Genomic DNA, 27013 nt, shown 5'->3' on the forward strand with positions numbered 1-27013 from the left:
AAGAAAACACTCAAAGAAACGAGGAATCAGAAAATATACCACAAAACACTAGATGTAGCCACTTCTGGCTAATCTAAAATTCTCAACATTACCTAAATATAGTACTAACAAAATAATAGAACTAGTATAAGCCAAGAAAAGTTATGTAGAATAGCTATAAGACAATAACTTACTTTGAGGTTAACGATGATTGGAGAATTTCATCTTGAACTCACTCACCGACCAATTCATGCTGCTCGACACCACCCAATTACTAGCCATTAACAACAACACAAACATGGTCAACCTTTCTTTCTTTTTTTTTTTTTTTCGGCTAGAGATTTAAATATGAATAAACTACTGAGACTAACTCAAAATCATATCAATTTTATAATAAATTGATATATTCTAGAAACAATGAAATATAATAATTGTTTAACCATAGTTATATGTATAGTGTTGGAAAAACTAAGGATGATAAAACAAGCGTTAAAAGATGCCTAGTAAAACGATCCTCTAATTATTTTTGCATTTTCCTCTTTTTTTTTTAAATTAATGCCAAGCCATTTTATTTTCTTACAGATAGGTATACTATTCTTACATACATACATTTATATTGTTGGACATTCAAAGGGTTATAATGTACGTATGTATTAATTTAGTACAAGAAATGGTACAAAATCTTTTCAAGAGATGAATCAGCCAATTACATAATTGCAGTTCCAATACTATTACTAGCATTCTTTTTTCCTCATCGATCTTTTCTTGCCTTGGTTAGCTTTTTGTTTTTGTATCATAGACAACAGGATGAAACCTGATTTGCATCAACTCATCTCCCTCAATTGCCTTTCCCTTTTTTGATGAGGCAAGGTTTATAAATATTGATTGTAATTCCCTTATTGGTCTTTGTTTTCTGTTTTTTTTTTTTTTTTTTTTTTTTTTGCAACTAACTTGTTGATTTTCTTGGACAGTTTTCAACACCGCAAAGTTTCCTAAATCAATGAAATTTTTTCAGTTAATAACTTTCTTGCTAACATTTGCTTTAATCGAGGCTTCGGGCAGTAAACCAAGAAAGTATTCCAAATTGGATACTGCCATGCAAGCATGTACTGTTTACATTGGTAAATATGGTACTGTGTGTGAAGCCGGTGCAAAAAAAAAGATCAATTGGAAGTGTTATTGTAATCAAGACCCTGGTTTCGGAACACTCTCAGATTGTTTTGTACGTGGTTATAATAATGATACCTCAATCATTGAGAAGTTTGTCGACAAATGTAATATGACTGAAGCAAAATTTTATGAAAAGTACGACAGAATCCAGAAAGAGTTTAAAACCAATGGTACTCATTATGCCAATAAAACATCAAAGACAAAGACGAGTTCTTCGGCCAGCAAAACCCTGTCTACTAAAGCATCAGGCACTGCTAGTGTATCCTCCAGTAAAAGCTCAAGTGGACTGAGCACCAAGAAGGTTTCTCCAACACCATTATTGATCAACTACAAAACCTTTACGCCGTACAAAAATGCCTATGCAATGTCCTATAATAATTATAATATTTCCATCTACTATGGTGCTGGTTTATTGGGGTACTGGGCTGGTATTTTTGTTATTGCCATATTAGCAAACTTGCTTAGGAAAATGTTTCCTCGTTTGACCAACTACTGTAATGGTGCCATTTCAAACACTTTTAGAAAATACATTTTGTTGCCAGCAACTTTTGGTAAAAAGAAAGCACAACCACATTCATTTGGTTTGGGCGGATTTTTTGATGGATTAGTCCCCACCCGAATGGAGTCGTTAATTATTGCTGTTTTTGTGTTATTAACTGGATTTTTGAGTGCATTACATATCCATCATGTTAATAATAATCCACAGTATACTACTAAAAACGCTGAATTGGGTCATTTGATTGCAGACAGAACCGGTATTTTATCAGCATTCTTAATTCCATTAATGATCTTATTTGGAGGCCGTAACAACTTCTTGCAATGGTTGACGGGCTGGGATTTTGCCACTTTTATGATGTACCACAGATGGATTTCTCGTATTGACGTTTTGTTAATCATTGTTCATGCGATCACATTCACCGTTTCTGATAAGGCAACTGATAAATATAATGCTCGTATGAAACGTGACTTTATGATTTGGGCAGTTGTTGCTACTATTTGTGCAGGTTTCATATTGTTTCAGGCAATGTTATTCTTCAGAAGACGATGCTACGAGGTTTTCTTCAGCATTCATATCATTTTAGTCGTTTTCTTTGTTGTTGGAGGGTTCCACCATTTAGATGACCAAGGCTATGGTGACTTTATGTGGGCTGCTATTGCTGTGTGGGCTTTCGATCGAGTTGTTCGTTTGGGCAGAATATTCTTTTTTGGTATTAGAAAGGCTACTGTTTCCATTAAAGGTGGAGAAACATTAAAGATAGAAGTCCCTAAACCAAAGTACTGGAAGTCCGTTGCCGGTGGACATGCATTCATTCAATTCTTAAGACCAACAGTATTCTTGCAAAGTCACCCATTCACTTTTACTACTACTGAATCGGAAGATAAAATTGTGTTTTATGCCAAAATTAAAAATGGTGTTACTAAGAGAATTTCCAAGTATTTGTCACGTTTGCCTGGTAACACCGCTACACTTAAGGTGTTGGTAGAAGGTCCATACGGTGAGGCAAGTGGAGCTGGGCGTAACTGTAAAAATGTCGTTTTCGTTGCTGGTGGTAACGGTATCCCAGGAATTTACTCCGAATGTGTTGATCTAGCCAAGAAATCAAAGAATCAATCCATCAAGTTGATTTGGATTATAAGACATTGGAAGTCATTGAGTTGGTTTACTAAAGAATTAGAGTATTTGCAAAAAACAAATGTTCAGACTACAGTCTATGTCACTCAGCCACAGGATTACAATGGCGTAAAGTCTTCCGAACAAGATTCGGGGTCTGAAAAGAAATCGGACGAAAAAGATTCAGTTGAATCATCTCAAAATTCCTTTGTTTCAAGAATTAAACAGGAATTGCCACATATTGAATTTATTGAAGGGCGCCCAAATATTGTTGAACAAATTGAACATGAAATCAAGGAAACAGATGGGCCAATTGGATTCGTTACATGTGGGCATCCTGCCATGGTTGACGAATTGAGATCTGCTGTAACCAAGAATTTGAATGCATCGAAGCATAGAGTTGAATTTCATGAACAATTACAAACATGGGCTTGATTTATTAGATTTCGTAGTTTCATTTACATACTGTTTTCTTTAGTTTTGTTCTATTAATCATATTTGTTACACATTTTTTTCAAACGAAAGGCCTTCCAAAAAAAAAGTCGTTTCTTCGTATTATAGCTATTCTCAATATATTCTGAAAACGGTCAATTTAACCAAGTTGTTGAGATTTCCTAGTAACATTGGATACACGACATGTGTTTTTTTATATTCATTCTTGAAAAATGTACTGCTTTCACTCTTATGCCTATTGAGCACACTAAATATCTGGTCCATTTTACTATTTACATGTATGACAAAAATTAAATTATCTCTTAACTATGAATATTTTCTTAGATTTAATAGATAATGTTATTTTAGTTAACCTTACCCCAGCTTAGTCTAATAATCACACTCCACAAAAAAAAAAAAAAAAAAAAAAAAAAAAAAAATAACAACCGAGACACACCCTCGGCATTATCTAAGTGGGCTATTTCTTGTTTGTACCGAATTATTCACAAGTCGTCAAAAATTTTCACGGTACCTGCCAAGTCAAGTTTTCATGGTACTCAAACATATATCAAACCAAATACACATTGATAAAAGGTTGGATGTACTTGTCAGAAATTGTAAATCACATTCCCATTAACAACTAAAGTGTGGTCTTTCTCTTTGTGCTTTAAAAAGTTAAATATCCAAGAGGATCATCTAATAGCTTTGTGTGGTTCTTAAAATAATCAAAATGTAACATAAATTGAAGTAATAAATTCTCACCGATTCGCAAATACAATTGGTTTTTTATTCATTCACTTATTGGTCAGATTCCACATTGCAGATCTAGTTAATTTTCAGTACTTTTTTTTTGTTTCACTTTTTTCAACCCAACATTTTTGACAGATAATGTTTCCATGCTTATACCATTTGAGTTTCATAGCGGTAGGTAAAGAAAAAATTCACTAATTGAATAAACTCAGATAGTTTGTGGATGTCTAGCAATTGCTAGTGAATAGTTTTCAATTCTATTGAAATTAAACTCTAGGCACTGTAATCGAATTTGGTATAAAGCGAATAAATATCAATCAATCAATAACAACTTGACTTTATATCTGGTTGCATATCCAACATGTAATAAGCATTTAAGATCTGTGGTCAAATAATATTCTTGTGGGAGCATAGACTAGCATATAGCCAGTAATCATCAATCTATTTTAAGTTGAGGAAAACACGCCTTGATGGTTTCTCCAAATGCACAATTGCTGTCGTGCAAAAAAGAGAAAAAGAAAACTAAAGTATGTGAAACAAAACCAAAATTATCTATTCCATCGATTAATTGTGAAAGATTTAGTACAAATCAAAATTTGTTGACTTTGAATACCATCAACCAACAAACAGACACGCTATTCAGATACTCATTTGTTCCTTGATTTGTTTTATTTTTATATTCTTAATTTACAATGTTTCAAGAAGACGGCAATTCTCCAACAATGAAGAACCTTTTGAAGATTTGACACTGAATATTACATCAATCATACCGAGATGATATGCTCGTAATACGAAGTGAACGCCAAGAAATAACGGATAATAAGATTACCCATAGCAAGCTGTTTATGTCTATCAATATTATAATACTAATCTAAAAAAACTATTCATGAGCAATTACATTCCTAATTGTTCAGGAACAAAATAAATAACCAACAAATCAAAACTGAATAAATACAAGATTTTCAAAATATTTTATCATATATTTGTTTGTCCCCGGTGATCGGTATCAAATTATATCGTTTGAATGCCGTCTGAAATAAATCTAAGCCTGCTTTTATTCACAAAGTGTTTGCTATCAAGACTTGTGGAACTTATCAACCCACCAAACAGCGAATAAAGCATATCCATAAAATGATAATAACAAGAGAACGTTCAATTTAGAATTCTTCACAGGACAATGTATTCTAATGAATATTTTCTCAAGATACCCTTTAGAGTCTATTAATTTTAAACCAACTACTGCCAAGGAAAAAAAAAAAAAAGGCAGGAATAAATATTATTTTGTATTTTTGATGAAAATTATTATAAAACAACAGCACTGATGAAATAGATTAACCAATTACACAAGTCAGTTTAAAATCATTTTTTTTTTTTTTTTCACAAAATGGAAAACTTTTCATTTCCATAGTTTAGGCTTGATTCATCCCAAGTATCACACTCAATTGAAAGTATCGAAATCAATAATGCTATAAGATATATTTTATTTCAAAAATGCCTTGAAGTGGTATAAATGGTGGTCAATATTTCCTTCTATTTTCCTACTTGTTCAAAACCTTTCTTTTTTTTTTTTTTTGTTATTTATACAGGAAGTTCCTTTTTTCTTTTGCAACTAGATTACCGTTCACCGTGGGTCGCTTCTAACATATAATTACACCCCTTTGCAAGCAATGAAGATTCATCAATTGATAGTGTTTTTGTTTGCATTCGTATTAATCGATGCAAGAACACCAAAGAGATATTCCCAATTGGATATCGTGATGCTGACTTGTACAACATTTATTGGGAAATATGGTACTGTTTGTACTTCAACTGGTAAAAGATCAACTAATTGGAATTGTTATTGTAAAACAGATGCTGGGTTTGGAACAATCTCAGATTGTTTGGTCCGTGGTTTCAATAACAACACGAATATTATTGGTAAATTCACCGAATCCTGTAATATGACAGAATCAAAATTTTATGCCAAATATGACAAGATTCAGACTGAATTCAAAACTAATGGTACTGAATATGCTAACATGACTACCAAATCGTCTAGTGGTGGCAAGTCCTCAGCTTCTACTGGTGCAAGTAACTCCTCCAAGTCAACAGATCTGCCCAATGTGTCCAAGTCATCCACAAATGCTCATAGCAGTAGTAGTAGCAGTAGCAGTTCTAAAAGTGGCAAAGGTAATAGTGATTCATCTACAACAAAAACTTTAACTGCTCCATTGTTAATTGATTATAAAAAATTCACTCCTTACAAAGATGCTTACCAAATGTCTAATAATAACTTCAACCTTTCAATTTACTATGGTTCAGGATTGCTTGCTTATTGGGCAGGGATTCTAGCCATTGCAATTTTTATTAACATGATGAAAAAAATGTTCCCTAATTTAACAAATTATTTATCAGGCACAATTTCCAATGCATTAAGAAGACATCTTTTCTTGCCTGCCACTTTCCGCAAAAAGAAGGCACAAGAATTCTCTATTGGTGTTTTTGGATTTTTTGATGGTTTAATTCCAACTAGATTGGAATCTATAATTGTTGTAATTTTTATTTTCTTGAGTGGTCTTTTCAGTGCATTACATATTCATCATGTTAAGGATAATCCACAGTATGCTTCCAAAGATGCTGAATTAGGCCATTTGATTGCAGATAGAACCGGTATTTTAGGAACATTTTTGATTCCGTTGTTAATTCTATTTGGAGGTCGTAATAACTTCTTGCAATGGTTGACGGGCTGGGATTTTGCCACGTTTATTATGTACCACAGATGGATTTCCCGTGTTGATGTTTTATTGATTATTGTTCATGCTATTACATTTTCCATTTCCGATAAAGCAACTGGCAAGTACAACAACAGAATGAAACGTGATTTTATGATTTGGGGTACTGTTTCTACCATATGTGGAGGATTTATTCTTTTCCAAGCCATGTTGTTTTTTAGAAGAAAATGTTATGAAGTTTTCTTTTTAATCCATATTGTTTTAGTTGTTTTCTTTGTTATTGGAGGATACTATCATTTGGAAAGTCAAGGATATGGAGATTTCATGTGGGCTGCTATTGCTGTATGGGCTTTCGATCGTGCTGTTCGATTAGGTAGAATTTTCTTTTTCGGTGCCAGAAAGGCAACCGTTTCTATCAAAGGTGATGACACTTTGAAAATCGAGGTTCCCAAACCAAAGTACTGGAAGTCGGTTGCTGGTGGGCATGCTTTTATTCATTTCTTGAGGCCAACCTTATTTTTACAAAGTCATCCGTTTACATTCACAACAACAGAGTCAAATGATAAAATAGTGTTGTACGCTAAGATCAAAAATGGTATCACTAGTAATATTGCTAAATACTTGTCACCTTTACCTGGCAATACAGCCACAATTAGAGTTTTAGTGGAAGGTCCATATGGTGAGGCAAGTGGAGCTGGGCGCAATTGTAAGAATGTCGTTTTAGTTGCTGGTGGTAATGGTATCCCAGGTATTTACTCCGAATGTGTCGATCTAGCCAAAAAGTCAAAAAATCAGTCTATCAAGTTGATTTGGATTATAAGACATTGGAAGTCATTGAGTTGGTTTACTGAAGAGTTGGAATATTTGAAAAAAACCAATATACAAAGTACCATTTACGTTACTCAACCTCAAGATTGTACAGGTCTAGAATGTTTTGAACAGGATGTTAGTATTGAGAGAAAATCCGACGAAAAGGACTCAGTGGAATCATCTCAGTATTCAATCATTTCAAATATTAAGCAGGAGTTATCTCATATTGACTTTATTGAAGGACGTCCAGATATATCAATGCAAGTTGAACAGGAGGTTAGACAAGCAGATGGTCCAATTGGATTTGTTACATGTGGACACCCCGTCATGGTTGACGAATTAAGATCTGCTGTAACCAAGAGCTTGAGTGCCTCAAAACATAGAGTCGAATACCATGAACAGTTACAGACTTGGGCATAATCATCTAATACTAAATTGGAAAGGAATCCAAATGCTCACTTTTTCTTTTTTTATTTTATTTTAGATTGCCTTTATATATTATTGATACTAGTAATACAAATTTATACACAACTTAAATTTCCTGTCATCTGTATTTATGTCGTCTTTCTTTTCTACAGAAGAAAAACAAAGAAAGAAAAAGTCAAATTCTTTAGTCTTATATTTGTCTTTTATTCATAAATAATTCCAATTTATTCGTCATCACTATCTTCATAAGTGGGTATGTCATTAAGTACTTGTTGCTGTTGCTGTTGTTCTTGTTCTTGTTCTTGTTCTTGTTTTGGAGGTGTGCGGTGTCCATTACCATTTGTCTCTGTTTTGATTTTCTTCCGTAGTGGTTCGTCGTGCAGTATAGAGGCTGGACGGGCAACTCCATTGGAATGCTTCTGTCTTCTATCATTCTCTCTCTTTTTCCAGGCCTTTGATATTTTGGGACACCAAGCAATGACCTCTTTCTCTTTAACACCATCCTTAATCGATACCAAAATCTTTTCTACCACGCTAATATGATTTCCATTACTTTTATCGTTTCTAAATCGAAGCATTTCCCAGTATCCCTTTTTAGTTGTAGATTGGCGACATTCAGCGATTCTACCTTGCAATGGTTGCTCTAGTGCTTTCAATCGCTCCCAATCGTCGTCTGATAGATCTAACTTAGCAAAATCAGTATGTACATTGCTGCCTTGCCACACTCTCAATTTTATCAAATTTGGTTTGGAATCATAATCTAGGTAAGTTGATGTTGGGTCTCTTTCGTCCAAGTCCGGGTCTTGTACTTCATTGAAAACAAATTCTAATTGGAAATCAACGGTGTTCTCTTCAGCAGGCTTCCATTTTAGCAAAGTTTGGTCGGTTCCGAAAACATAAGGTGTTTCGGCACAGGTATAAATTAATCCATCTGAGGCATGGAACAATTGATCCATCTTGCTCAATACATCATCAGCATGGTAAGAAGTCAACATTGTTTTGAATCCGACTTTAAATGGGAAATCCGGGGAATTGACAATATCTGGATTATGTCTCTTGAAATTATCAAATGGTTTCATCACATTTTCGGTTATATATCCCAATCGTTTGGGTAATGGTCTATCAATGATACACTTTCCGTTTATGGCCAAGGCATCAAATATAACATATCGTAAAACAGGTTCACTGACATTTCTGTTTTCCAACACCAACTCACCGTCTAGCAAAGTACCATGATGATAGGTTGGTTTCTCACGGGTTTCATTAATAGATAACGGGAAATGGATATTGGGGACAAAATAATAGTCATTTTCTCGAGTAACTAAAAACACACCTTCACCTTTGTCGGGGTCATTAATTAAAAACAACAAACACCTTAATCCATCTGTTTTCTCGCATACAAAGTAATCCTTTTGCATCAATGTTTCTTCTAAATGTCTTCTCTCAAATGAAACCGGCTGTGAACCGGGGAACCCAGTATGTCTTCTTCCTAATAGCTCAGCAACCATCAACCGTAATTCCTTGGTTTCTTCCTCATCTAGTTTGTTACCTGGAATCACAGGAATTTCTCTTTCTTCTAATTGAATCATAAAATTTATAGTACGCTTGTTACTTCTAAGGAATAATCGTAGACCTCTTTAAATATTATCTTTTTTGTTACTTTATCTTTTATGGAGGGATGTTTACGTTTCCTGTTATTTTTTTTTTTTTTTTTTCAGGATTTTTTTTTTTTTTTTTTTTCCTTTTTGTTTAGCTTTCATTGTTCTGTTCTATTTCTCAAAAGAAAATTTTCATTTTACAAGTCAAACTTTCTCATCCAGTATTGTTTCCATTTTAACACTACACTACTAGTTACGTGAAAAATAATTTGATGAGATTAACAGCCCAGGTAATAAATGAAGCACCCGAAATATTAAACCCAGAAGGGAAATTGACTTTGTTGCTACGAGATCTTCAAATCACAGAACTAGAGAATCTTGCAATCACACAAAACAAGTATCAAGTTCTAGATTTATCTAATAATGATTTGATTAGTCTAGGTAATATACCTAAAAGCTTCAATAATCTAGAATGTTTATTGTTGTCCAATAATAACATTTCATATATCGATGATGATAGCTTCCCCCTGGAAAATCACATAACGTCGATATCATTGTTTAACAACAACATTTATAAGTTTCAGAAAAGCTTCAAAGATAAATTTACCAGACTTGAGACATTAGTTCTTTTAGGGAATCCCATAACAGAAATAGAAAATTATAGACATTTTATAATATGGCTAATACCTAACTTGAAAGTTTTGGATTTCAAAAAAGTGAAACAGGCTGAAAGAAATACAAGTGAGAGCATGTTTGGTACAAATCATGATGAATTCAACACTTTGGCTCAACTGATGTTTAGCAATGAAAATGAAAACATAAAATTAGATGGAAAATCAGATAGACAGGTCAAGAATTTTGTTAAAAAGTTGAGTGACGAAGAAAGGCAACAATTGTTGAAAAAATTAGAGACAGCTACCAGTATTGAAGAGATTGAAAGAATTGAAAATGATTTAAAAGAAGGTATGGTTTGAAATGAGATGCTACAACATTGGTAGTTGATTTCTACACACGAATCATTTCCCCTACATAAGGAACATCGCTCTATGGCACTCACATTTATCCCATCAATAGTATTACTATCTTAACTTGTATACTCCTAGAATTATTCAGTGTTACATTGTTAGAGTTCTTTCTTTCTTTCTTTCTTTCTTTTTTTTTTTTTTTTTTTCTTTTTTGGTTGGTTTTAGTTGTATTGAGACTAATCACCTTTATTATGAAAGTCTAAAAAATTTTCTGCCTCTATTTGTTGTTATTGTTGTTGTCTACTATAATATGCCTTGCTCTCTCTCTCTCATTCTCTCCCAATTCTAGTAACATATTTTTTTTTTTTGATTTTTCCAACTCTCCAAATTATCTTCTTGTTTTTTTTTTTTCTCTATATTAGAATAGTTCAACAAGAATTAAAGATACAAAGCACTTAGATTCAGTGCAAATAGTCTGTTAAGTTTATAAGTTTATTGGCCAATTGCCATCGTTTCTGTTTTTTTCTTTCTTTTTTGGGGGAAGGGGAATTTGTCTTACTTACTATTCCCCATTCTTGCACCTTACACACTGGCTGCATAAATTTTCATACATAGATATTGGCAACCATGTCACAAACGACAACAAGACCAAGAAGAAAAGCAACAATAAATAAGTCATATAATGACTCAGTTGATCTAAACAGTTTGGATTACGATTCGCTGAACTCCATCTCGACTGTTAGTTCAAACCATCTGTCTGGCTCTACTACTTCAGGTTCAAGAAGAAAAAATCAAACTTCCGCTTCCAGTGGTAATGGTAAAAAAACGTCGACTGATACCAACAAGTCAACCACCACCACCACCAATGGTAACAACAACAGCATTAATGGTAACTCCATTTTACAGAGCTTACCTAATAATTGGCAATCGTCACCTCGACTAGAAGATTATTTTTCGTTCAAATTAGATTTAAATGATGCATACATAGACGTCGATTCGCAAACATTGTTTTGTCCCAATCAATTTCCTACCAACAACACCAATCCGAATAGCCGCCGTAAAAGCAATGTTCCACAATTTAGTCTCAGCAAAGGTCAATATATTTACATGATAAGCGAACCTCCTGGTGAACCTTACTACATTGGAAGAATAATGGGGTTCAAACATAAGAATAATAACAATCAAAGTCTGGAAAACAAGACCAATACTGTTGATGCTAGGAACTACAACTTTCAAATACAATGGTTTTATCGACCAAGAGATATTTCTAAGACTACTTCAGACTCGCGACTATTATTTGCTTCTATGCACACAGATTCTTGTCCTATCAGTTCATTCCGTGGATTAGTTGAAGTGCGGCATAAACAAGATATTGAAGATGAGTTTAACCGTGTTCAAGAAAAAGAACATAAGCGCTCTGGCAATGGTAAAAGGAATACATCACCGAGCAGCGCTTCAACTGCATTGGAGATATATGCACAAAAACCCAATCAATTTTATTTTGACAAACTATTTGATCGTTACATGATCAAGTTCTATGATGTTTTACTGACAGCCAATTTGTTACAATATGCAGAAGTTGAAAATAGCAAAAGTCGAAATTTTTTAATTGCTTTGAATAAAAGATACGAATTTATTTTTGTTGAGAGCCAGCGAACAAAGTCGTTGATAGATTCCTTTAGTTCTAATACATGCAACTGTGAAATCTGTGGACAATGGTGTGAAAACTCAAACTCAATACAGTGTGTGGTATGTGAAAAGTATTTTCATATGTTCTGCCTCGACCCGCCAATGCTGAAGAAGCCAAGTCGTGGATTCTCGTGGTCGTGTGCTCCATGTGCTAAAAAAAATGAACAAGAAAGTCACCAGAATAAACTTGTCATGTTGCTTGACAACAAGTCGTCAAACAAAGACCAGCTAGCAAAAGAATTGAGCGTGTTGAGTTCAACCGACAATGAATATAGTAAAGAATCAACTCCTATACTGCCGTCGCCTAAATTTTCCGAGCTAGGCACTTTGCCAAAGTATGAGATGCTAGCTATAGAATTTTTGAAGAACGATAAATCCACTTCTTTTGCTCAAAGACGAATCAAAGAAGAATGGTGTATGCGATATTTGGGGCAACATGCAAGATTAGAAGATGGTGTTGATGTTGATGATAGATCTCCATACCCAAGAGCAAGCACAAGAATAGGTACAAAACACCAGGCTACATATATTCCTGAATGCGATGGTCATCCTTTGGTTTATTATGATGTTGATAAACCACAAAAGAAAAAGAACGGCAATGGATCCAACTCGTCTAGTAGGCGTTCCAAAAGTAAAAGTTTTGAAGACCAGGATCTAAAGCAAGTAAAATTGACAGTACCCAAAGAGTATGCAGATGTTGATCCCAAGGAATATCCGGCATGGTTGCAGCCTAGACCAAAAGGGTATATTGAGCGTGGTGTTGACGATGGTGATGGAGAAACCTGTACTTTACTTTGGAAAAGCTCTGAAGAAGACATTGCAGACAATTTCACCAAATTAGATCAGTATGTTGAAAGATGCTCGCCTATTGCTGAATCAATTGGATTGTCACCGAACTCACCAAACTTTGTCGATGCGATATTACTTAGATACTTGCAGCACAAAGGTAACCTTGAAGAAGCTTTCAAAGAAGCTAAAACTTTAACTAAAAAAAGTTTGAAGGAACCTATTTTTTCCAAAGAGGAAATCAAAAGATTTGAGGCTGGTGTGCGTGAATTTGGTAGTGAACTATATCCTGTCTACAAAAAAGTGAAGACCCAACCAGTGTCGATGATTGTGCGATTCTATTATTTGTGGAAAAAAACCAAGAATGGAAGAGAAATTTGGGGAAATTTCGAAGGGAGAATACAGAAGAAAGTACAAAATATCGTTAAAGAAGAAGCTAAATCAGTTGTTAAAGAAGAACCCAACAATTTGAAAACCCTGGACGATGAGTCTTCATACGAAGAATCAAATGATCCCAATGACGACAAACAGTTTATCTGTAAACATTGTAATACACTTGAGTCGATCCAATGGTTCAAGATAACCGGACATGATACTAAGAAAAAAAATTCAGACAACTACATTGTATCTTTATGTTTTAGATGTGCTAGATTATGGCGTCGATACGCTGTTGTTTGGGAAGACCCAAACGAAGTGCTTAAAAAATATAATGGTAGTAGTAAATCAGCAGGGGGTTGGAAGAAGAAAATTGAAATTGAATTGCTTGAAGATGCCAATAGAATTATAGAACACAATCAGGCAATTTCATCGGGGTTGGTAACCCAAGAACAACCAAATAGCTCCGGTAAGAAAAGACCACTGCCGTCGACAACTTCACCATTAAAGAAAAAATCTAGAATTAAACAAGAAGAGTTGAAAGAAAAAGAAAAAGAAAAAGAGAAAGAGAAAGAGAAAATTGTCCATATCAAAACAAATACTATGTCCTTGACACCTGCAGTTTCAAATATACAAAATGAGGAGAGATTTATTCCAGATAATGCTATTCGTGATTTGCTATTTAATAATGATTACAGACTACCAGAATTAAAGAAATTGGTCAAAAGACTATCAAATAATTCTGCGCCAAGTTTTATATCACATTTGATTGAAACCTACCGAGAGCGACAGTTGACTGATGTTTATAACAACTTGTTAACAAATGTGACTGTTCCATCGTCATCGATTGAGCTTCCATTTGAGCCATCAGAAAGAAATTGCTGTATATGTCGAGAGCACGATAACAATGCGGGTAAATCGTCATCGTTATTGGAAATGTTGATTTGTTCCTCGTGTGGAGTTAATGTACATGCATCGTGTGCTGGAATCAAGTTGCATGAAGGTGTATCAAAGCCGATCAAGGAATGGTTGTGTGAGCCCTGTATTAATGATTTACGACCTATTCACTCGGCAATTTATTCATGTTCTTGCTGTCTTGCTAATGAGTCTAATTATGAATTGTCTATATTGGGCTCGCCATTTGTACGTCCTGACTTTTTAAAACCTACTGGGAATGGTCGTTGGTGCCACTTGTTATGTGCTATTTTCAATCACGACTACGTTTATTTTGAAAAATCTTTAGAAGACAGTAATAGCTCAGTATCAATTCTAAATATTGATAAAGTATTCCTTAATAATCACCATTTGCAATGTGAAATCTGTCAGTCGAAAAATGGTGCTTTGATTAAATGTGAGTTGTGTGACGATAATTTGAATTATCATGTAACATGTGCCCAGGATACACCGAACTTTAAATTGGGATTCAAATTAATTGACACCAGAGGGCCAGATATCAATTCTGTCAAATTATTGGATGAAGATGTCTGTGGTAGACTAAAACCGATACTAGTATGTCCAAAACATGATCAATCCAAAAAGACTATTTTGAGTTTAAGAACATATGGCAAGAGAATGAATTCTAAATTTAATGAAGTGGATTATAGACCATTGATTGAATTGTATTTACAAGATTTAACCAATGATAAAAATAACAAACGTGGGAAATTTTCTAAGCTGATCAATTATATCGAAAACTATAAACAGTTTTTCCACCATCAGACTGATAACAATGAAAATAGAGATACTTTAGAACCATCTCAAACTGTCAATGAGTGTTTTAGGTGTACTACTACAAACTCGCCAATCTGGTGGACGGTTGACAATACAAAATTATGTCAATCATGTTATCATGGTGAAGGGGATAACCTTAGAGAAACAGAAAAGTCCGAGTCCGAGTCAATGAAGGATGGGGTATATGCAATGTTGAATGGGGAAAACTATGGTATCAAGAATGAATTAGACAAATTAGATTTAATTTATAAACCTAATATCATTGAATTACAAGAAAGTGATGATGAAATAGACAAAATAGAAAAATCACATCGGGTTGAGAGTATAAGTAGATCTAAAATATCATTAGGCGATATACTTAGTTAGAAATGAATATAAACATAGGAATGGAATTATATAAAAAAAAAAATATTTAGTTTGAAAACTGAAACATCATGATTAAGTAAATTAAAATCGATTCTGATAATCTAATCAGAGACTGTGGTTTATTCCTTACCTGAAGGAATATTGTTACTACCTTAATCCAAATTAATCACTTCGAAGGAACTGGAGCTTTCCGACGACTGAAAATTGAATTTGCATCGGAATATATGGTATTCAAATCCAGATTATCTAGTGTATTATTATCATCTTCTTCATCAGATTGATAATCATATCCACAATTTTCGTGATCATTAATCATTTCTTTTTCATTAGTTAAACTCAAATTTTTGAAAACTGATCGTAAACTTTTCTTCTTTAATTTTGGTTTTGAAAGGATTTCATTCATGGTAGTATTTGATTCATAATTATAATGTTTCTTAGATGTTGAAGTCTTGGAAGTACTGAATGTTTTTACACTTGAATTTGTTTTAAGAGAGTTGACTGAATATGAATCAGACGAATTAGTAGGTTTCCTCGAAAGAGACCTTGTTTGAGTTAATGATGTTGAAGAAATGGGCGTTGGAATTGTGTTTGATGATGATTTTGATTTGTTTGTAGTGGCTGTGGAACTGGTTTCCATAGAGCTGGAATAAGATGATTTTTTGGATTTTGTTGATGAGTTGGAGGGTGAAGAAATCGTGGATGATGAACTTGAAAACAAGGAATTTGAAGAAAACGATGAACCTGATGATGAACCTCTCCTTGAAGCCAGAAGATTTTGTGGCAAAGAATTAGAACTTGATTTGGAACCTGATGGTGTTTTTTTGGTTCTTTTAGTTTTCTTTTTCAATTTTTCTTGTGTTTGATAAGAAACTGCAGGAATCAAATAAAACTCCATCGTAATTTAATATGTTGTTGTTTAATGGTAAATACAACTCAAGCATTTCAAGAAATGGGTTTTTTTTTTTTGCAAAATCAGGTACTTTTGACAGCAATTTATACAATAATTGTCTTAGTTATTGTGTCTTTGTAAAAACCAAGAGGGGGGAGAACAACTAACTTGAGTGGAGGTAACTTAGTTTCAAATTGGAAGACGTAATGGTAGCAAATCCATGTAATCTGAACTACACAAAATATAAAATTAGTCAAGTATCACAATACATGAAATTCCTAATAGTAAAGAATGAATGAATGATTATACTGTAGTTGTATCGTGTTGTGATCTATTTTAGTTAGACTTTTGCTAATTCTTTTCTTTTTTGCAGCATTGTGCAGTTTTTAGTTCGTCGAGAATTTTATAAATGGAACGATCCGTAAGACTAAGACTACTAATTACCTTTCTTTTTTTTTTTGAAATAGATCTTAATATTCAGAACTATAGACTGTGAATTGTTCTGGTTTTTTATAACTTTTTACACTAACTGGCCACTATCTTTTGGAATAATCTTGTTCAAGGTTTGCATGTGGTGTTAGTATCGTTTAACTTTTAGTTTGATGATTAGTAATGAACAAAAACAATCCCAATTTTTAGTTTTACTGTAGATAGCAGGAAAAGAGGATACTGTTGTCTAAGTATAAACTATAATAATATGCCCATTTTTGTATTGTTTTTAAGTGCCATGAATGTATATGTATGCAAATTGTTAACAATATGAGCGACTTCCTAAAGAAGCGTAAATGGATTCTCGTTGAAGTGACCTCTAAAATTTCGAGTTTCAAGCACCGATTAGTATATATCTTTGTTGTGGACTTTATTAACCTAAAAATCATACATTGATACTTAACTTTCAGGAGTAATCAGATTTGAGTTCACCTCGCCACGTTCCCCCAACTAATTGTTGACAAAAGTTACACAATAATAATTTAACGGAATTACATTTCCGGATCTCGATTTATGACGTTGGTGATGGTAATAATCGGTTAAATAAATTTGTTTCAAGAAAAATAGGTCTCCCCCAATTCATGATTAGTATGAAGTAATTTCCAATGGAAAATGCTTAACAGATTATTGTTTTGTTGGTTTTAGAGTAATTCAAAAAATAATTTGATTTTAAGTCATAGTACCTCTGCCGTTTGTAGGTGTAGATGTTTTATAATCTCTCACATTGTATGGTCCCGTCATGTTCTACTAGGATCTTTGTTAATGATCTACAAAAGTAACTGCAAATCAAATAAAGAAAACTAATTGGAAATAACATTCCATTCAATTTTGAATTTCCCTCTGTTGCAACAAACGTTTGTTTTGGTAAGTAATAGTTGCATACTAGAAACACCAAACCAGGATTTTGAATTTTCAACTTATTGGTGGACATCTGTACTTTTCTCTCAGTTAAGCTGTTTATTTTGTTTCTATTTAACTGTGGCTATCCAAAGGAGTTGACATGTGTGGGGGACAAATGAAGAATCATTATCAATATTAACTCGAAGATAATCTCGAAAGCTACAATAAAACTAAAAATCACACAATGTTGTATACACTAATATCACAAATATATTAACAAATACTTCTGCATTGTTTAAGAAAGTTTAAGTTGTACCTAAATCTACTTCCCGATATTACACAATCCGAATTAATTATTCAAAGAATATGGGTAAGCATTTTCATCCCTTTCGATTTTCCTCTACTGTCATAACTAGTATTTATAGATGAAATTGTGGTGTATAATATTCAGTTTGATTTAACTTGTTTAAGAAACAAAGAAATTGTTCACTTGAGGTATAATTTCAAAATCAACTGTACAACAGAATGTTGAGTCTGGTCAGCCTCATTGATTGCTTACTTGAAAGAGGGTGTAGAATCAATTGTTTCCAATTGATTTCTCTTGTTTAACAAGTATACAGGCACCAAGTGAACTTGCTAAAGACAAGTTCGTTTTCATTTAATAAAGAGAATGGGGAGCTGAAACTAAACTCCTATTTGGAAATCAACTAATTATGAAATTGTTGGGATAATAGCTAGGTAGAGGAGAATGATTATTTGATTCTTGGCTAATTGTAATGCAGTTTTTAGTGTATAACAAATGCACTATAGTTTTAGTTTGAATCTAAAAACCAATAAAGTCTAATCGGAAAGATCAATAACAATGAGACAGAACGAGTGCAACCAAAAGTGATATTTTATGCTAGGATGCATTGAATCTTCTCCATGCTTATCAGTGGTTTTGAGAGTATAATTTAAGGTACCAAACTCAAGTATCATCGAAAAAGGGGAGTTATCAATTATTACTACCCAACACCAGCGAGAAAGAAAGATGTCGTCGTTCTAGGAGAACAATTCCAAATTGTTGATACTCGTAATGAGGAATTAAACTTCACAACAATGTTTTAATCTTGCTTTATTAACATCTCTCAACATAAGAAAGTTTTAGTTCAATAAGTATATAAAAATTTGCTGAAAACAGAAAATACTCCTTAAATTGGGGAACACACATAAAAATTCTTCTTTGATTATATTGTTCATTGTCACAACCTATTGTTTTCTTACACAAACCACCAAAAAAGTTATCATCACTGCTCAAAGATGATGCATAGTAGTATGGAATAATAGAGAATACGAATTCTGCATACCCGAAAAGAGTCAAATTATATACTAGTTACAACAACTTAGTTCAAGTTTTTCAAAAGCACTTGAAACTGGTTAACTAAATTGTATCCATGGCAATAAAACGTTTCATCTACACTTATGAAAACCAATTAGGAAAGTACATACGTGCATTGTATATACCGCATAATTAGTTGTAAATATAATGCAAGGCATCTGTATCAAATAGAATATTCAACAATTACCAAGTCGAGTTATACGGTCAACGATATAACGGTTTCCTACGGAAATCTACACACAAATCGAATCTGCAGATTAATCAATATTAAACCTAATACGGTGTAAACTACATTCTAATCTTGAAAACTTCTAGGTTACTCCAAAAACTCAACTACAGACTACAAAAAGTGGCGACAGAGTATAAATCAAAAAACCATATCACGTGACCAAATGTAGTTGTATTTGACGTTATCTGAAGTAATACTAGGCCAGTATGTCCCTTGATTGAAAACACACTACTGTAGTTGTTAGTAATTGTCATGTTTCAGTACAAACAATACTACTATTGTAATACCTGGTGTATATTTATCATTAGCGAATCAAATCAAAGGAAATTGCGGTTTTGACATCCCGTTCAATATATAATAAAACCGGAAAAAATGAAGGAAATTATATTATTATTGACAATTATAGTTTGACACATGGTAATTAATAGCAATTAATTTAGTTTGTATTTTTAGTACCTGGTACACTACCTATTGTATTCTTATCAGGGAAACGATAAGTGAATTTTTTTTTTTGTTTTTATCGCACCAATCAAATTCAATCATAATTGACATATCACGTGCGAAGTGAACATTAAATTATTGACATGTTTGTAACTGTTTTCTGTTTGCAATTCCACAGCTATTATTACCACCACCAATTCTTCTTCATTCTTAATTATTATTATTCGTAGAAATATGTACGACATTTTAGTAGGTGTGAGAAAGAAGAAAAAACATACCATAAATCCCCTGTTATAATATGCGGATAAATATTGACCCTGTGATATTTTCTATCTTTTTTGGGTTGTTTGGAATATAGGTGATTGTTAAAGTACTATGTACTTGTGTAGATGTATCAGTTGGTTGGTTGATTGATTTAACAAGATATTGTTTAACAAAAAGTAGGGAGTCAACGCTAGATGTAATTGTCACGGAAATCTAAACAATTGTTGCAAAAATAAAGAACTCCCAGTACCACAAGTGAACTAGGCATTTGTCGTACGTTTTGCTATTCTATAAACTAATCACAATCTTATGTTTGGCTAATTGATGGAGGTAAAACTCTAGTTTGAGGAATAGAGTAAACATAGTCGTTTGATAATTGATCCCGTATTTGATATAGTTTCCTCTTTGTGTAGTATTGTGTTGATCATAATCAATAGAGTCGAACAAAGGAAAAAAAAAAAAAATGTCACCGAGGCTGATCTTTATTTCAACATTTCATCAATTGTTTCAACATCAATCCAATTCGATTTTAAAAGCTTTTTTTTTTTTTCTTTTCTTTTTCACTCTTTTTCTTTTATAATATATTGATTTTCATATTATTTTGTTATCTATTTCATTTATTTCTTCTTCAAGTATTGAATCTTCATTAGTGGTCTCGAGTTAAAGATAGAAAAAAAACAATAGAATCCGATAACAACGACCCTGCCAATCGACACTCCAAGTCCAAGTGTTTATTTTTAACTTTTTTAACTTGTCCACCAAAAGCAACAACAACAACACCAAAAAAAAAAAAAGATACAATAACCATTACTGATAATAGCCGTGAGACAGTAAAGATAGAATATCCAAAACTCCCGTTGAATTTTTTTTCTTTTTTGACAACTGTATTCTTCTTTGATTTAATAAGAGTACTTATCTCGTTAACGCATAATACTTTAGTGACCACATCTTGCCAATGACAATGAATTTTAATCAAACAGGTAAATATCAATCCCCTTATGTTAAATCACCATCATCTACCACTTCAACTTTCCCACCTTCAACAAAATCAAACAAGCAACAACTGCTACCATTGCAAATAAACTCATTCACCGACTCCACACCCTTATCACAGGTAACAAGTAAAGAACAAGAACATATTGAAAATATATGGAAAATGTACAACCGTGCTCGTCACTCATTGCCTTATCAAAAACGAATGGAGAACTTGACTTGGAGGATGATGTTTATTAACAACAAATCGATTTTTACCAATACTAACAATTCGTCTAAAGAGATTTTTGAACAAAGTTTGGACCCAGAAATTGATGACTTTGATTATGTGGCACATATAAAAAAGATTGGTCAATTTAACCAACAAAAATCGCAACCGCAGCAACAACAACCGCAAGATAATCATAATAGTATATTTGATGACAACACTTTTTTTTCTGGCAATAACAACAACAGAGTCAGCTCAAGTGGCGGTGGTGGTGGCGGTATGACTTCCATAAGTAATTTACTGAAAAAACGACCAGCTCCATTTTCACCATTGATTCAACCAGAAAAGTCAATAAGCACCACTACCACTACTAATACCATGTCACAATTGTCACAACAATTAAACGAATTCAATAAATTTAATCATCCTAGTCAGACACCTAATTTCAACGATATTGATCATCATATGGATACTTCAAGTTCTCATATAGCCCCTAGTTCGACGGCTTTTGAGTTTTCCTTGGATCCATTAGCATTTGAAGGACCAAATCAAAACTTCCAACCTGATCCCCAACAAGATTTCAACACCAACTCTTTTGATTCAATGACATCGTCATATGAGAGGCCCTTGTTTGACGATTTTCTTCCTCGTGATCATCATCATATTCAAAGCTCAAGTGTGCCTACTTCAGCATCGTCATTGTCAACAATTGTGCCGAAAAATACCCAGTTTTCAATAACATCACCAACTTCGACATTTTCAAATCAAGGCAATAATAATAGTGGTTTCCACCGATTGAACTCTACTGTCAGCATTACAGCAACTCCAGGTAATTTATTACGTCAAGAATCAATGGTTAGTTTACCAGATTATGCCAATCATTTACGATCAATGTCACAAACTCCGACTTTGAATAGTAGCAATGCCCAATTTTCACATAGTTTAAATGATGCTGGTAGTTATTTTATGAATAACTTCACAGGAATCACGTTACCTAGTCAACCATCACCACAACCTATCCATTTTGATAACAAACCCAAAGAGGATTACTTCAATAATAATAATAATAATAATAATAATAATAATTCATTGTCCGTGTCACAACAACAACCTTCTGCCAAGAAACTGAAACGGAAATCAACTAGTACAAAATCGAAAAAGAAAGCAACAAGTCCTGAATCAACAATAACTAATACTGGAAGTAATGTGACTATAAAGACATCAAATTCAAATCCAACTGCAAAGGGCACAGCAACAGGATCAGCTGCACTGAATGCAGGGGTCTCGTGTACAAACTGTGGTACGAAAACTACTCCATTATGGAGACGAAATCCACAAGGTCAACCATTGTGTAATGCTTGTGGGTTATTTTTAAAATTACATGGGGTAGTGCGGCCCTTGAGTTTGAAAACAGATGTGATTAAGAAACGTCAACGTGGTAACAATAATGGTAATGCAAATAGTAATGCTACCAGCAGCAGCAACAACAACAAATCGAATAATAAGAAAAACGAAATCGATGATGGCGATGATTTAAATCCTACTTCGATCACTAGCAATAATAGTAAATCACCTGCCAAATCGAAAAAGAATCAAAATTATGACAATAATAACAATAGTGGTATTAACAATTTGGATAAATCTAAATTGAAAATCAATACTAATGAAATCACCAATCTTTCCGAGACTACATCTAACAATTCATCACCAGTAATCAACTTAAACCATGGAGGAAGATCTTCAGGAGTGTTTGGTAATACCCCAGATTACTTAAATGGTATCACTTCTCCTACAGTGTCACTTGTTAAATCTGAGATTGATAATCATCATCTACTGAATAATAGCAATAACAATGGAATGTTAATGACAATGCATCAGCCACTGCACCAACTGTCATTACTGGCAACAACGTTTGACCCTGAAGTAGAATCGAATAATGACGGTTCCAATTCTAGTGGAGTCAATACATCGACAGTTAATAATCAGGATTGGGATTGGTTAAACATGAATTATTAATAAAACAAATCCCCCGTTTTTTTTCTTGTTTGTAAACAGCCTTCACTTCTTTACATTTATTATTATAGATCAAATAAATTTCACTAATAAATTTTTTCGAAACTTTATAGGTAGTGGTAAGTTCTAGATAACTAGAATCAGTATTTTATCGAGTACAGATAGAATATCACGTGAGTACAGTCAAATGCAACACAGAATTTGTATATGAATTTGAAATTTTGCAAACCCAGTCAAGGTTTATTTATTAAATATTGTAGGCTATGGGTAATGGGGGGCGGGGCAGAAAATAGTAGTTTGAGTCGTATATAATAATCCATTAGGGCATGATTTTGGTGTTTAAAAGGTGGTCCTCGATATTTGGTTGACAAAAAATTCCCAATATCACTTAAAAAAAAAAAATCCTCCACTAATAATAATTTACTCAAAATAGTAACAAACTTTTGAAGATACATTAATCAATTCTATAAACAACTAACTTTATCACTTTGCCTTGGTAATATCACAATGTCAGATCAAAAACAATCCTCAACATCTTCACCATCATTCAATCTTAATATTAATAGATATCCTCGAATAATCATTCAATATTGTCATCAATGTAAATGGCAAAATAGAGCTATTTGGTATTTACAAGAATTTTTACAAACTTTTGCATCATCTACTGATCTGGAAATTAAAATTTATGATATTAGTATTCAACCAATATTTGATTTCCCGGGGATTTTCCAAATCATTCTACAAATGGATTCCAAAAATACAAAAGCCAATGATGATGATGATGGTGATGATAGGGTGGAGACGAAAATCATTTATCGAAGAAAATTTAAAAATGATACGAAATATCATAATGAAAATCAAGGAAATTATGTGTTTGATGGATTCCCTGATAGTAAATTTTTAAAGAAATTGATTAAAATGGAATTAGGACCAGAATTATCAATTGGTCATCATTTAGAAAAATATAGTGATGATAATAAGTTATATGATGGAAGTAATGATAAGAGTGATGATTGTAAAGACTGTAAAGATTGTAGATTAGAATCATGAATATTGAATCCAACATAGAAAGACAAAGTTAAATTAAATTAAAAAAAAAAAAAAGGAGAACAAAAAGCTATATAATGTAAATATATATACTATAATGAAGTAAAACAAAAACAGAAAATAGAAAGAGCTTCACCCCTCTGTTAGACATACCAAGGACTATTTGTAGACTGGCAGTATCTTCCCTCCTCTTTCACCAGAAACAAAACTATTAATACTCTTGGAGGAATTTTTTTTTTTAAAATTGATAGTTGGTTGCTTCTGGTCCAATATCATCCCATCCATTCTCAGCAACAACATAAGGCAAAGAACTACCTAAGGTACCAAAATATAATGCATTATTAGGGAACCCTAGTAATTGTTGATATTGTTTAACAACAAATGTTGGAGAAACATTCTTGGCTGGTATTGTTGAAGGTGAACTGCCAGAAAGACTTCCACTAGTAGCAGAAGAAGAGCTAGTAGTACCATTACCTATTCTATGACCTAATGATTTTTGATCCAAGCTGTGTTGTTGTTGTTGAAGATGATGATATCCAAAACTATGATGTAGATTAGTTGTAGGTGTATTATCATTAATGTTGTGGTTATTATTGTTAGAGTCATAATTGTTAGCAAGATTTCTTGATTTCACAGCAGCAGCATTTATTGCTGCAACTATATGAGCGTTATGGTTCGTTGATGAATTCAATTCTTTAGTGATTTGCTTCCACTTATGTTTTTCACCAGCTAATAATAATTGACGTAATATTTGAATATCGTGATTATTGAATTTGGCACTGATTCGAGGGTTATGGGGTGGGTTTGTAGAAGCTCCTGTTCCCGATATTATTTGATTCTGATATTGGGGAAGTGAAGATGATACAGTTGATTGTGCTTGTGGTTGAGGTGGCACAAGAGGTTGTTGTTGTTGTAATTCAGGGGTTCCATTGCTATGTGAGACTATGGTTGGTGCTCCTGTTGTTGTTGTTGGTGAAGCATTAGGTTGTGGGAAAGGGTACCCCGAAGCAGGAATGCCACCAACATTGGCATTGTTATGGTGATGATGATTGTTATTTGTCATAAATGGAAAATGTTGATATGGAGGATGTGAACAATAATGTTGTGGATTTGCTTCTGGTGCCTCTGAAAAGATTGAATTATTGGTGGATATACTTGAAACTGAAGATTTACCTGAATCTGTATTTGTTGTAGATATGCCTGTTGTTGCCGTTGCCGCTGTTGTTGTTGTTGTTGTTGGTCCTATCGATCCAGTTGTATTATTATTATTATTATTATTATAAATATTATTATGGATCGAACTAGGATTATAATAATTGCTTTTACTGCTATTTTCTAGGGTTGTTGTAGAAGTAGATGTTGGGGTATTTGTATTTGCAGCAGTAGCAGAAGTAATGTTATCTGACATTATGAAAAAAACCAAAAAAACCAAAAAAAAAAAACCCCGAATAAAATAATAAATGTTAAAGTGAAAATAAAATAAAAATCAGAGAATTTGGGAATTGAAGTGAATTAAAGGGAAAGTTGAAATGATTAAATCTGAAAACGTAATAAAGTTGAATTAATGCAAAATGAGGCAAAATGAAGCAGAATTTCTCGGTGTTTCTTTTTGTTCCTCTACAAGAAAACTTATGTTGTGGTGGTCCTAGTTCTGTTCTGTTCGGTTCCTGTGGGTTTGTGTGGGACTATGTGTGTTTATGTATCGATGAGCAAACTAACCTCTTTGTTAATCTCGGCAATTATTATATTTCAATACAAATAGAGATATTAGCAATAAGCAAATATACTGATTGATTTGATGATGGGATCTCCCTTTTCTGGTGATAATGATTATTATTTTTCAAAAAAGACAGAGGTTAAAAGGAGAAAATTTTTCATATAAACACAAGGGGGAAAAAGGTTTGGGTTATATAAATAAATGAAATAGTTATGAGCCATTGATTGACTACTAGCAATAAAATGATTTTCTACTGACCCAGTCTTAGTCTTAGTTTATTTTTCATATTTCCTTCTGCTTTTTTTTTTTTGGGTGGCTTTTTTTTTCTTCTGACTGAACATATTTCCTGCCACCTCTTCTAAGGCGTGTAAATTAACTGCTACCTTTAATTTCCAATAATCAGTCGATAACCATTATGGGCTTGGATTGTAATTGTGCACCATGATACGATATAGGTGAAATGACCATTCCATGATGAGAATGAGAATGGTTAACCGAGCAATTCCCAATACAGAGCGCAAGGCGCAAACATCTCAATAGAGGAACAATACTGCGGCCAGGAAGATAATATTTGTGTTTGTGTTTGTGTGGTGAAGGTTTCTTTTTTTATTGTAGTGTGTGTTTTTGTCATATTTCCGGCACGATGATGTGTATAAGTGGTTTTTTTTTTTAACACTGAAATGATCGCCTCTCATTTTTAGGTCACTTCAGTATATAGATTACTAATTGTAGTGTTAGTACAAGTAATTGGTCTTCATATATTCACTTCAGGCTAAATAGAAGTCTCTACGGACTGGTAATGGTTTGTTGGGCTGTATAATCTACTAGCTCTTTCGCGACTTGATACGATATTTTTGTGTCGCGTGCTTAATGCTTGGTATTGTGGTTTATTTTTTTTTTTTCCCACCAAATGACCTTTTATGGTGGCTTAATTATCAAGACGCCTCTCTCCACCATATTAGTTCGTATTATCGTCAGCAAGACCAAGAAATGTTGCTAACTTATACATCTTTGTTTAGATCACCGAAGATTTATTGAAAGAATTGAACAAGTACTTTTAAAAAGTAGCTGGAACTGATTCAGACCCCGAAAACAAAGCTTGGTT

The 27013-nt window shown here is 33.3% G+C and overlaps 9 protein-coding genes across 9 annotated transcripts; 6 read left to right on the forward strand and 3 right to left on the reverse strand. All coding sequences in view use genetic code 12, as the record gives it.

Annotated features, from left to right (window-relative positions):
• Nucleotides 1–979: 979 nt before the first annotated feature.
• Nucleotides 980–3196, forward strand: CD36_45400 (ferric reductase transmembrane component precursor, putative; the record flags this gene model as incomplete). The annotated part of the gene is made up of 1 exon (XM_002420138.1): nt 980–3196. One exon carries the CDS (start codon nt 980–982, stop codon nt 3194–3196), a length of 2217 nt encoding a protein of 738 aa, XP_002420183.1.
• Nucleotides 3197–5610: 2414 nt separating this feature from the next.
• CD36_45410 (ferric reductase transmembrane component precursor, putative) lies at nt 5611–7884 on the forward strand (the record flags this gene model as incomplete). Its single annotated transcript, XM_002420139.1, has 1 exon — nt 5611–7884. One exon carries the CDS (start codon nt 5611–5613, stop codon nt 7882–7884), a length of 2274 nt encoding a protein of 757 aa, XP_002420184.1.
• Nucleotides 7885–8114: 230 nt separating this feature from the next.
• CGT1 (GTP-RNA guanylyltransferase, putative) lies at nt 8115–9479 on the reverse strand (the record flags this gene model as incomplete). The annotated part of the gene is made up of 1 exon (XM_002420140.1): nt 8115–9479. One exon carries the CDS (start codon nt 9477–9479, stop codon nt 8115–8117), a length of 1365 nt encoding a protein of 454 aa, XP_002420185.1.
• A 281-nt stretch (nt 9480–9760) lies between these two features.
• CD36_45430 (component of U2 snRNP, putative) lies at nt 9761–10462 on the forward strand (the record flags this gene model as incomplete). The annotated part of the gene is made up of 1 exon (XM_002420141.1): nt 9761–10462. The coding sequence occupies one exon, from the start codon at nt 9761–9763 to the stop codon at nt 10460–10462; it is 702 nt and encodes a 233-aa protein (XP_002420186.1).
• Nucleotides 10463–11080: 618 nt separating this feature from the next.
• Nucleotides 11081–15400, forward strand: CD36_45440 (DNA binding protein, putative; the record flags this gene model as incomplete). Its single annotated transcript, XM_002420142.1, has 1 exon — nt 11081–15400. One exon carries the CDS (start codon nt 11081–11083, stop codon nt 15398–15400), a length of 4320 nt encoding a protein of 1439 aa, XP_002420187.1.
• Nucleotides 15401–15566: 166 nt separating this feature from the next.
• Nucleotides 15567–16295, reverse strand: CD36_45450 (conserved hypothetical protein; the record flags this gene model as incomplete). Its single annotated transcript, XM_002420143.1, has 1 exon — nt 15567–16295. The coding sequence occupies one exon, from the start codon at nt 16293–16295 to the stop codon at nt 15567–15569; it is 729 nt and encodes a 242-aa protein (XP_002420188.1).
• A 4590-nt stretch (nt 16296–20885) lies between these two features.
• Nucleotides 20886–23147, forward strand: GAT1 (nitrogen regulatory GATA-factor, putative; the record flags this gene model as incomplete). The annotated part of the gene is made up of 1 exon (XM_002420144.1): nt 20886–23147. One exon carries the CDS (start codon nt 20886–20888, stop codon nt 23145–23147), a length of 2262 nt encoding a protein of 753 aa, XP_002420189.1.
• A 504-nt stretch (nt 23148–23651) lies between these two features.
• Nucleotides 23652–24194, forward strand: CD36_45470 (conserved hypothetical protein; the record flags this gene model as incomplete). Its single annotated transcript, XM_002420145.1, has 1 exon — nt 23652–24194. One exon carries the CDS (start codon nt 23652–23654, stop codon nt 24192–24194), a length of 543 nt encoding a protein of 180 aa, XP_002420190.1.
• Nucleotides 24195–24429: 235 nt separating this feature from the next.
• On the reverse strand, nt 24430–25599 carry CD36_45480 (conserved hypothetical protein; the record flags this gene model as incomplete). The annotated part of the gene is made up of 1 exon (XM_002420146.1): nt 24430–25599. One exon carries the CDS (start codon nt 25597–25599, stop codon nt 24430–24432), a length of 1170 nt encoding a protein of 389 aa, XP_002420191.1.
• Nucleotides 25600–27013: the final 1414 nt, after the last annotated feature.

This window comes from Candida dubliniensis, chromosome 4, assembly GCF_000026945.1.
Source record: "Candida dubliniensis CD36 chromosome 4, complete sequence".
In the NCBI taxonomy this organism is placed as follows: domain Eukaryota; kingdom Fungi; phylum Ascomycota; class Pichiomycetes; order Serinales; family Debaryomycetaceae; genus Candida; species Candida dubliniensis.